At 39.8% G+C, this 12,238-nt stretch overlaps 1 protein-coding gene across 2 annotated transcripts in view; it reads left to right on the plus strand.

Annotated features, from left to right (window-relative positions):
* prkar2aa (protein kinase, cAMP-dependent, regulatory, type II, alpha A) overlaps nucleotides 1–12,238 on the plus strand; it is a 46,653-nt gene that overhangs the window by 24,837 nt on the left and 9,578 nt on the right. For both annotated transcript variants that reach the window (XM_026153127.2, XM_080294896.1), the window contains exons 3-4: nucleotides 6,316–6,351; nucleotides 11,999–12,135. In XM_026153127.2, coding sequence (XP_026008912.1) covers nucleotides 6,316–6,351; nucleotides 11,999–12,135 — 173 coding nt within the window. The remainder of the gene's footprint in view (nucleotides 1–6,315; nucleotides 6,352–11,998; nucleotides 12,136–12,238) is intronic.

Consider the following 12,238-nt stretch of genomic DNA (forward strand, 5'->3'; position numbering starts at 1 on the left):
ATAGTCTTTTTTTCTTTTTTTTCCTTCACTTTGTTTCCCCCTCCACAGTCAGAATCACTCTATCACCCCTTCTGGTGTTTTTGTTTCTTCCTCTGTGGTCCCCTCTCTATTTTACTCTTCCCTCCATCTGTTAATGCTGTTATAGCTGTGCGTGGGAGTATAGGGAGGGATGGAGAGAAATGGAAAAAACATGAGGAGGGGGGTGCTCTTCTACTTGTTACGAGCTGGATTGTTTGGGGTGGGGTGGGGTGGGTGTGTGGGTGTGTTTGGGGGGGGGAGATTGTGAAGGGGGTTGTGTTGTTATGGCAATGAGATCTTCTTTGTGTTAGGTTGCCAAGGCAACTTCAGGCGTACACTTGGTACCGCCACCACCACCACCCTACCCCGCCCCCAACCCCCTCAGCCACATGACTGCAGGGAGAGCACTTCACGCTTTGCATGCGCAGCCTTATGCACCCACACACTGGAAATGCATAAAAGCATGTGCACACACAATTTTATTATATCTACATCCTTTTAACAGAGGACTCTGCAGAGTGACAGTACCCAAATCACTTTTAAACTGACTATTGTAAACAAACTATTTTACAGTTAAGGTTTAGATATACTTTTTTTTTTTTTAGCCATTAGCATGGACATTTGAAAATTATCCAAACATCTACTGGCTACACTGGAACACTTGATCAGCAAAGTCATCAGACCAGAGTCAATGGGTTTTTAGAGTAGATTTATTTTTAAATATTAGAGATCTACTTTTCAGATTTTTTGGGGGTGGGGCTGAAAAGATTTCTGCAGCACAATTGTTTCTCACCTCAACACTGCACCTAAATCACCCTGAAAGATCCACGTCTACTTGCTGTTTCGTTTGTTGACTTTGGTTGCAGTTTGACACACATGGTGGTGAAGTGCATAGCTCTAAAAAACCACAGGACCAGAGAAAAGTCATCTCACTGTTCACGTCACTGCCCAGACTTTATATCGCATTAAAATGGTCTGTTCTGAAGTAAACACAGTGCAGCAGCAGATCGCCAGTGCAGTGATCATCACTTATGTGAACTGCTGCAGATCAGCAGTTTGTGATAAGATCCTGCGGGTGTAGCTCCTCATACCACTGTCATTTCAGTGCAACCTTCATGGCAGCACTGAAATATGGTTGCAGTATCACAGCAGCAGTAATCCCAGGGCAGTGCTAAATATATCAGAGCCCTCAGTGTTATATGGAATCAAGCAGTATGCTGCCTACAATCAGGGGACACAGACAACCAACGGGAACTTAACCTCCTAGGACCTGGTGTCCACATATGTGGACATCACATTTTGGGTTATTTAGACCAAAATACTAAATTTAGCTCTACAAGGGCCTGATATCCACTTACGAGGACATTATACTGCCACTGTTCTATCGAAATTTTAAACGAATGTCCTCATATGGCGCTCTTTTTTTTTTTTTATTTATTTATTTATTTATTTATTTATTTTTAGAAACAAAAATCTGGTTTAAAAAAAAATCTGGTAATTCTTTGTTTTTATATTCATCGGGTCCCAATATGCCCAAATATCAAAGAGAAATTAAAAATGCATGCCATGGAAGAGTTCGAGTCTTAGGAGGTTAAAAGCAATTCTTATGGACTTGTCTCTGCCCAAAAGAAACTAGATGAGCCTTTGAAAACTTCTGGACTCTAAGAAGAGGGAATCAATCTTTTGCATTCAAATAAAAAAACACCAAAAAACCCAAAAGAATTTAGGCACCATTTGAGGATACAGTAAAATCACGGAGGAGGACAGTATTAACTTGTAAAATATGTGATTAGTTAGTCTTTTAGATAGACCATATAAAGGAACGTGAAACCTAAGCAACAGTGGTCCGGAAATCAGTGTGTGCTTTAAATGTAAAGGGCAAAAGTACAGACAACAGCCGTAAAACAAAGTATTGTCTGCATATATTCAGTCAAAGAGCAGTGAGGTGGGCATTATTGCAGCTTTTTGCTGAACAAAGTACATCAGTGTTTCCAAGCATGGCCTTTTGTGGTCTATGTGTGGATCTTAAATTCTGTGTGAGAATATATATATATTTTTTCCTCTCTCGTCTTTGTGCCTCTTGCCTGCGGTACCTGCAGCGATCTGACCTGTTCGTGAGTTTGAGTCGGATCAAAACAAATCATTTTAAGCAGTTTGGAATGCGTCCTCCCTGTTGGTGGGTGAATGGTAGCGCTTAAGGGAAATGGGGATTGTGTTGAAGGGAGAGAAAAGTGTGTTTGGGAAAGGGTAAAAATTAGGTTAAGCTGAAGTTAAATCTTCCCAGGTGGTGTCGGGATTTTTCTCAATGCACCTCTTTTAAGAAACCAGTTTATGTTATGTTTTTCGTTCAGTGTATCACAAATTGTATATCTTCAGACCTACCAAGCTCTTATGGAAGGGCTGATAGATGAATGAGCAGGTGAACCTGAGGTCACTGATGGAAGAATGTTAGTGCTATGTGCATGTGTGTTAAAGGCATAGTACATTGTTATGTATTTTAGCATTGATGTCCAAGTTAACTACAGCACATATTCATCTTGTTAGTTATAGAAAACAGTATTCTAGTTTATTCAAGAACACTTACAGTCAGTGATAGACCATTTAATTTTAACCCTGAACTAATGGGTGGGTTGTTTTCCAGCCTTGCTTTTCTGCAGGCTTCACCTCGAGTGATGTGTGCTGACCACATTTCTTATGGACATGATTTCCAGTGAAAGAGGTGGAGGAACAACTAAACATGTGAAAAAAGGGCAAAAGTATACTACTGCTCTCTGTGAAGCTAAGACTTGTTGACTTTGGTTGCATGACGACGCATCTGAAGTCAGAGTGTTGTTAGACTTTCCCATTGTAGCTTGTAAAAATCAATAAGAAGATGTTTTTAAAGCTCATCACAGTAATTACCAATACAGAAAACAGTGTGCATTTATGAAGCCATATTGACATCACTACTGTAAGACATAAGTTAGGTGCCCGGACTGAGATTTTTTTCTAATTTCACATGAAATATATTAGGCTCCCTGTTAAATAAGTGAAATAGGATATCAGTGTAATTGTGTGTCACCACTGACTGCTCATGTGATAAACAAAACAGTGACCCTTTTGTAGATAAAAAAGACTACTTTTGGATGTTTTTTTTTAAATCTGTATTTATGAGCCATTTGTGGGGTGTTTTTGTTTTGTTTCTTAGACAAACATTGGTTTGTCAAAGTGCTATTTTACAACCCCCCCCCCCACTTCATGTATTAGTGTTGGCAAAATGAAAATTAATCTACTTCCTGTTTTGGCTAATGTTCATTAACATTACCCACCCAGTTTTATGAGAAAACACAAGATTATCTGCCTCTACTTTGTGTAGAGCCTCTTCAAGAGCTAGGTTTTTGCTTTTATTTGAATGGTTAAATCACAATCTGCCAAGGACTGCTTCTGTTGGGCTTGTAACTTTTATGGGAGGCTCCGACACTGTTTTACTCATGCATGGCATTAAAACTGAACATGCAAGCAGGCAGATCCAGATTTCAAGTAAAGGAGATCACAAGAACCTGACTATCTGGTATATATGTGAGAGCTAACACACACACACACACGCACACTTGTGTATCATTTACTCTTGGATGTGACACAGATGTCAGTGTACTATTAACTAGGACCCCTCTATGGCTTTATCTGTTGAGCCAAAGTAAGCCTGATCTCCAGAGAGAGCAGGCATTGTTAAACCCTCTCCATATCCCCAGATGACTGCAGTAAAGTGGTGTGTGTATGTGAGTTTTCCCCAAGCTCCTGTCTTCACAGTCCAGATCTAATTTGCTCTGACAGGATGGTAATAAGGTAGCAATAGACACATGCTGTGTGTGTGTGTATCTGTATTTCAGCCGTGAACCATACCCACGCTGGCTTGTAACAGCCCACTGCTAGAAAGCAGGTGTTTAGAACCTCAAACTTACCCTCTGCGTGCGTAAATGAAGGCCATGTTGCACACAGACTTAAATACTCACAATCACATACAAACTCGAGGGCACAGCTGTTGCACTGGCTTTACCGAAGAAACACATTATGTAACCAACTTTAGTTTGTCCAGGTAGAAGTGATATTGTCTCATTTTGTATCTCATTTGAAAACCTATCAATGCACTAAAGTAGATATACTTCCCAGCCATAACACACACACACACACACACACACACACACACACACACACACTGCTGAGACATTGTTTCACTGTACATATGCTCTCATCTACACTGCTATCTATTTATACCCAGCTGTGTTCTTCCGGGCTGCCATAGCTCTGAAAATTTTCTTTTGTCAAGTGCGCAGGACTTGAAATCATGACCACATATTAAACTTGATTATAGTTGTTGTTGAAACATTTCCAGGAAACATTCCCTGATTTAGGTAGGATGTTTTTCCTGTGTTTGGGTTTAATGTTGTTACTAACATTGGCTAAAGCCAGCTCCTGTATAATCAACTATCAAAGTAACACAGGAAATTAATGTGTTATTGTCCAAACTCTGAATAATAACGGCTAGAAATGTTAAAGCTGTTTTATTTCCTTTGAAGAGCTCATTGACCTGTTAATAATTTCTTTGCCACAGGGCCTCACCGGTCCTTGATCTTGAGAGGCCATAAAGCCAGGAGAAAAGATTGTGAGCAAAAGGATGGCTTCCTGGCAAGTATTCCTGTGGCTCAGCTGGGAAAAGTCTGGGGGAAAAAACCCCCCAAAACAACAAAAAGGGGCAGCACCAGCAGTGAGTGTAGCTGCTCCATGCCCAAATGGTCAGCTTACACTCGCAGAACTAGACCAGTTTCAGGCTGTAGTCTCACCCAGTTAACTCTAAGACTACAGCCCTACTTTTCATGTCTGGTATGCACTGTGGATAGCTCGTTTGTAGCATGATAAAAAGTTCAGTATTAATACATGCAAGTTTATTGGTGTCCCTAAGGAGAAAGGCCTTTACTAGGTGTTTTAATCAAGACTGAAGGCAAAGTCCATTTCTTGTTTTATTGCTCCTTGTATCATGATTGACACCATAAGGGGACTTTTTCATGATTGCTCTTATTTATAAATTATAGGGCAGTGTAATAAAAGAAGGGTTGTTCCACTTTATTTTACACATGTCACCACATCTGAAACTGTATTGTAATCTGAGTTCATAGTGCACTCCATCCACTTGTATGAACATGACGCAAGTTGATAAACATCTCTGTGAATATGCAGTTATTAATGTAAATACATTGACCAACATTTGGCTCAGTGTTTGTTTAGTTTGTACAGAGTACAATGTGTTAGCTTGGGTTTCAGGAATACATTGATTTTTTTTTATTGCCGAATCTAGGATGAGCAGAACTCAGAAAAACACAACATGCCGCCTCATATTTTGTTTTTTCTTCATCACATTGCATTGATCTGCAGCGATTACCGTTACATACTGGTAGTGGAGGTGCATGCTGTTTTGAGTCCTTGAAAGCTGAATTTGAAAGCAGAGACATGTGCTACCCTGGCGGCTCAAAAAATGTCAACAGCGCCCCAGCAGCATCTGTGCATCCAAACAGTGCTATGCAGCAGCTTGAAGCTGGCTACACTGGCGTGCATACAAGTCGTCTTGTTGAAACAAAATATAAACAAACCGCAAACCTCTGAACGCAGAAACCTGTCAACACTTGGGGGGGGGGGGGGGGGGAATTGTGTTGCTTATTTAGGCAACCAAATGATTATTACATGTAATGTGATCTGTCAGCTAGATTTTATTCCAGCATAACCTTCATTAGACGTACGAATAGTTGGATATGCTTTACTTGTAAACATGCATCTGAGACTTCCTTATTAAGTTATTTGTTGCATATTCATATCTCTATTTTGTTTTTGTTTTTTGTGATCAACTTTTGTTTTATTTTTCCACTTTGTAGTCATGAAAAAATGCATCTCTTCAGCTCAGGGAATGTGTGTGTGTGTGTGTGTGTGTGTGTGTCTTTAGTCACTGCTCATTAATGTGTATAAAGAGACTGATAACTGTGCTAATCTGAAAATGCTCTTTGTGGTGTTCTCTTATCTCTAAATCTCTCCTGGTTGGACTTGGTTTCTCTCTAAATCTTCTTGCCCACCTGCATCTCTGAATGTGTCCCACTTTTAGTCTCATTATTTCTGTCTGTCTACCTTTTGTCCAATCTCCTTCAATTATGAACACCGTCTATTCAGAGCACACAATAGTTATATGGATTTTTTTCTTCTTCCATATAATCATGAAATTGTATTAAATGTCACCACATTAAAACAGAATTCTTTCTTTCTGTCTGTTCACAGCTCCACCACCAAGCAGATTCAACAGGAGAGTGTCGGGTAAGTTCACCGGCGTGTGTTTGTGTGTGTTTGACGTCATGTCCCCCAAGTGTAAACCACACCATTGGCGACATTACATACATCACTGCCAAAACAGCTTACCAACAGTTTATTTGTGTGTGTGCGTGCCTGTGGGGCTGATTAGTATCTGCTTTTGCAGTAGAACTGTGTTTAGGCATTTTTTGGGGGGGGTAATCACTGTATTTGTGCACGTCACAAATGTACAACAGTGTTAAGAAGCTTCACTGTGGTGTGTTTTGGGTCTTGTGTGTCTGCCTCGTCTCTGTTTCTGTGCTTTAGCGTCTGTGGTTTGGTGTGCGCTGTGCTCTTGTTTTCTCACGCTCCGTCATACTTCTGTAGTGTTTACACGAGTGGCTGAATGTCGTCAGCCGTCACAGAGCGCTGCACTTTGATTAGGCTCTGGGTGTGTCCCCTGATGTTTATCTGCACTGCCTTTTTATCATTACTGACCTCCTGTCTTTACCCCAGTCTTATGGTTTCCTTGGAGAAATTGCACATTTTAACAGAAAGTGCACATTTTAGCAACTTTATTTTCTTTGTTTTTTCTTTTCTTTTTTTAAAAGCTAATTTAGAACAATGACATTTTGCTGCCCAGAGGTCCTTGTTGCTATGATTTGGTAAACAAAACTGTTCAAATATTCTTTGTTGACAAAGATACTGTGTGGTGCCACAACCTTTGTTGTGGTAATGTTGTAAGACACGATGATCCCTTCTGATCCATGAGGAAGAATTGCTTTAATATAACAACAAAGATGGAGCGTCACTGTGCTGCTTGTCATGTTTCCCAGAGATGTCACTGCAAAGATTCTTCAGAAACGAAGGCCCATGTTTGTAGTTTTCTTTTTCAGGCATTTGTATGTATATTCAATGATGGCTTCATTTTTTATTTTTTTGGCATTTTGGTTGTGATATACAGTCCTTTGCAAAAGTCTTGAGCTCCCCTTGTTTCTTTATATTTTACGAGGAGCCACACTTTTTTATTTTTAAAGTAGTCTTGAGCAGTAGTTCTCTTTCTAAAGGTCTTTCAAAGGTTTTCTTTGGATTTTGGCTGCTTTTTCACGCATTTTTAGTCCAACGTATGTACCTGGCCTTTTACACAGGATGCTTTTCTTTTTTTCTCTCTCTCTCTTTTCCTGCCTAGAAATCCCTCAGGAATTAATCAGTTCTGTATCTGCTAGGGGTGCAACGATACACAAAATTCACGGTTCGGTTCGGTTCGATACTTTGGTGTCACGGTTCGATATTTTTTCGATACAAAATAAAATGTTCATGCCTTTCTAATTTGTCATTTATTAAAATTATAAATATATATTTTAACTCAAAAGTACAGTTTTTAAATTTAACCCTAACCCTTGTGCGTGTTTTTTATTTTGACAGCGAATGCGCACCTGCGGACCACTTATGTGCAGCCCTGGTTATTTAGCTCATCATATCGCAGCCACAGAAATTCTTTTGTCCATGAAACCATAAAGCTGCACTTTCTTTTTGCCTTATAGTCTGATTTGTCATAACTTCTCCGTTTTGCGGTAAGCTTTTCTTTGGCTGTCACTTCTTCACCCTGACCTGTCTTATTTGGCTCAGCAGAACTAAAATATATATCCTGCTGCTTTTACACACGACTCACATAAGCTCAGCGATTCTCTGCGCGATCAACCTCTCACATGTTTAAGCTGCGGGAGATTTCACTTGTCATGTTTGCATAGTAAGCTAACGATTAATAAGACGATGTCAGAGGAATTGGTGCACAAATTATCATCACTCACAGATCAGTGCTGTCGCTCTCTATACACAGTTCGCACGATTGCAAAGTGAAAGCAAAAAAACAAGCGCAAATTCAAACGCGATTTCAATATGTCACATATTGACAGTGGCTCACCGATGCCAATGACATAATTACCCAGCTACATTTCTGAAAGAATGCAAAAGCATTGACATATATTTTTCCTTCCTACAATAGCCCGACGGGCAGGGCAGAGATAGATTTTGGTAGCCCGACTGAAAAAATCGCTAGCTCCGGGACGTCGGGCTAGCGATATTGCAAGCCCTGTATCTGATTGAGGAATCATGCATCTTTGGAAAAGAGAGTTTATTACAGAGAAATGTCTCTTTCCAAAATAAAAGCTATACTATCCGCTTCTTCTGGGCTATATTCTCAGCAGCATATTAAACAGCTGTCTAAATGACTCGGCTAAAGTTAGTAGCATGCTTGCTTGTTTTTGTCTGCTTCCACTTGTCTTTGCACTAGGATGATGTCGGCGTAAATGTGCAGTCATATTCGTTGTGTTCCCACTAGTGCTTTCAGGTTAATCTCGTTGAAATGACCTTAACGCCACAACACGGCAAATCTCGTTAACGAGCTACCGCCGATCGCCCCGTGCATGGGGCTAGACGGCCAACACGTTAACGAGCTAACTGCGCTAACACACTAGTTCCCACCCATGTAATTGAGCATTGCATGGCACATCCAACATACTGTTTTACTTTAGTCCATGACTCGCCTACCTTCAGGGTCATACGTCACATGAAAACCAAAATAATCCCAAACGCCAGATCTGAATGAGGGTGGGGGAGGTCCATGTTGCAAGGAGAGCTTAACTTCTGTCTTGCTAGCTTGCCCTGCTCTCTTCCTTCTGACGATGCTGTCTGTGTTGAGCGCTCAGTGGATCTGTGCTCGACAGTGCAGCCTAGGCGGAGTAGTCGAACGCAGATTCACTGAGCGCTCAACACAGACAGCATCGTCAGAAGGAAAGTTGATAAAATAAATTACAAATGTTGTATTGTTCGATACATATGCGTACCGAACCGAAAGCACTGTATCGAACGGTTCAATATCGATACGAATATCGTTGCACCCCTAGTATCTACACATAGCAGACAATCATTTTTCAATTGTATCCTGAGGCAATTTGTTACTAACAGCCTGTTGCAAAAACAAATTTGCTCCAGTTAAAAAGTTTAATCTTTTAAAAAATCCCAAAGAAGAGCTATTTGGAAAACTGTAGAAGTGGAGGATAAAGGAAGAGGTTATAGGCCTTAAAAAACACACACACAAACAAACAACAACTTACACCAGATGAACAAATATCCCACGAATCCCCAAATTTCACAAGAACTGGATTGAAAGTCAGTGGGGACAGGTCTTATGGCGTAATGAATCCAAATTTGAAATTTTTGTTTAAAATTTCTGTTGGTATTGATGGAGAAGGAAAAAGAGGTTCAACAATGTCTACAGCCATCTGTAAAACATGGTGGAGGCCCTGTCATGCTTTTCAAGCTGCACGTCAGTCAGTGGTGTTGAGGATCTTGTCAAAATTGATGAAATTATGAACCCAGAAAACTACGATCAGATTTTGCAATATATCTAAAAGGCAGCCAAAATCCAAAGAAATGAGTTATCTGTGTGTTTCATTAAAAATAAAGGGGTGGTCTGCCTTTAAATGAATAAGAGAAGAAAAGGGAGTAGAATACTGTCCAGAAAAGGTGTAATGATGTCATCCAACAGTTACACAAAAGCATTTACTCTTTGCTTTTCTAAATGGTGAGGTAGGTGTAGCATCCAAAACTTAATATGTGACTAATTTCACAAGGAGATTGTTATTTAGATACAAAGATGTTTGCCTAAAACCTTCTTGGCATTGTCTTGTAATTAGGATTCCTTAATAATTAGATTATTTTGTGATATTAAACCACTGGTCTGTGGTTCATTTAGTAACAGGCGTGATTTCACTTTCAGACCGTCTAGTGCAGTGTTCGACAACACTTCCAAATAAGTTAATTAAACAAAGATGGGGCATCGTTTGTTGTGGCTTGGCACTATAAATCAAAATATCCTCTCTGTACAGTGATATTATGAGAGTCCTGTTTTGTATTGTAGCAGTTAATATGAGGATCTGCTCAGAGTTTCTGTCCGCTCTAATGCAAGAACAAATAGTTGGGGGGGAGAGGGCCGCTTTCCAAGGACGTGCTAAGTAAAGGAATTTCTGATGACGTAGTTTAAATTGTTAAACAAAAAATTCAGCCTTGGAGCTTTTAAACTGTGCTTTAAATCAAAAAATGCACTTATCATCATTATTTTCTTTTAATACAGCGTTTGGTCCAAACACTTGTATTTTGGGGCAGAAAAAGTAAGGAATAACCTATTTGGATGATCAATATGTCCATTACCTTTGTGGGTCTTGGGTGTGATGCCTCATTGTTTAAGATTGTGTTCTCACTCCTAATTAACTACCATATTCTGAATTAAAGAGCACTGAAACTCACACTTTTGCATTTTTATTTCTTCAAACTGAAACAAATGAGTTAGCACATTGACTCTCTAGAGATCACACTGCTTCAAACATCATTGTTATGACTGCTGGAAGAGAAGACTCTACTCTTGCGCGCACACACGCACACACACACACACACACACACACACACACACACACACGGAGGCATCAATGTGTTTTGTGAGAAGTGGTGTCTCTCTCTACAGAGAGGGAGGAAACAGATAAATAGTGACCATCTAAAATTACCTTGTCAGTGTTTGTCATGCACTGTGGCAAAACATGTCGCTGCACATGTGTCATTTCCTCAATCCAGTGTCCTGCGGTCCTCTCTTTCCCTACGCTTGTGTGTAGAAACATTTGTTTGTTTTTCCTTGTCCAGAAGAATGTGATAAAATTGAATTATCTTACAAACATAATTATCTTACATACACACTTTTTGTTGAGTGGACTCTGGGCTGTTAAGAGTGGTTCATTTTGAAGTTAATTTAGTAAATTAGCTTACCGGTACCAGTTTACAATGTAAGGGACAGAGTAGTGTATTTTTGACAAGGTTTGTCATTTTTAAGGCAAGTTTTTGGTATGTTTATAACTTGAGGTTACTCTATTCCGTAACCCCTGTTCTCTGATAACATGAGTGAGGTGTCTCACTATGGCTGAGAGAGCATTCCCCATACAGGTAAAAGGTGCAGCAGTGAGAGTTTGCAGCCATCTTTAAACCACGGTGAAGGCTTAATAGTGGTTTTGGGCTGCATTTCAGCCAGAGGTGTTGGGTCTTGTCAAAATGGACAAGAAGTTATGAAGAGTCACGAAAAATGCCATCAGATTTTGATGCAGCATACAATACTATTTGGAAAGTGTCTAGTAACAGATTAATCTTTCAGCATGACAATGATCCCAAACAGACTTCCAAGGGAATAAAAGCATCCCTGGATACAAAATCCCATAGTGCAATGCCATCAGTCACAGTGGCTTTGGGACCTGAACATTATTGAAGCAGTGTCGGATTATCTTGACAGAAAACAGAACAAAAGTTAGCCAACATCTAAAGAAGAGCTTTGAATGTCCTTCAAGAAGCCTGGAGAACTATCCTTGAAGACTACTTAAAAAAAAAAAAAAAATACAAGAAAGATTGCATAAGAGAGTTCAGGCTGTATTGAAGAATATTTCCATGTATGTTTGCTTGTTTCAGTAAATCACTGCATGTATTTCCCATTTTCCTAACAAAATATAAATGAATGGGGATGGGGTCCAAACTTTTGCACCATACTGTAATTAATTTTTTAGTTGAAGTGGCTTAATGCTTACTCAGAAAGAGTAGTAGAAAACTGTATTTTTTACCTGGATTTCTTTGTCTGTAGTGTGTGCGGAACCATTAAACCCAGACGAGGATGACGAGGACACTGAACCCAGAGTGGTTCACCCAAAAACAGACGAACAGCGCTGCAGACTGCAAGAGGCCTGCCGAGACATCCTACTCTTCAAAACACTAGATCAAGTAAATCAGTCACACAAACAAACAAAACAAAACAGGAAGAGATGTGTACACAGATGGTTAGCAATGGATAAAACTATTAAAAAAAAAAAAAAGGGGGGGGGGG

Source organism: Astatotilapia calliptera, chromosome 20, assembly GCF_964374335.1.
Source record: "Astatotilapia calliptera chromosome 20, fAstCal68.1, whole genome shotgun sequence".
Lineage (NCBI taxonomy): Eukaryota > Metazoa > Chordata > Actinopteri > Cichliformes > Cichlidae > Astatotilapia > Astatotilapia calliptera.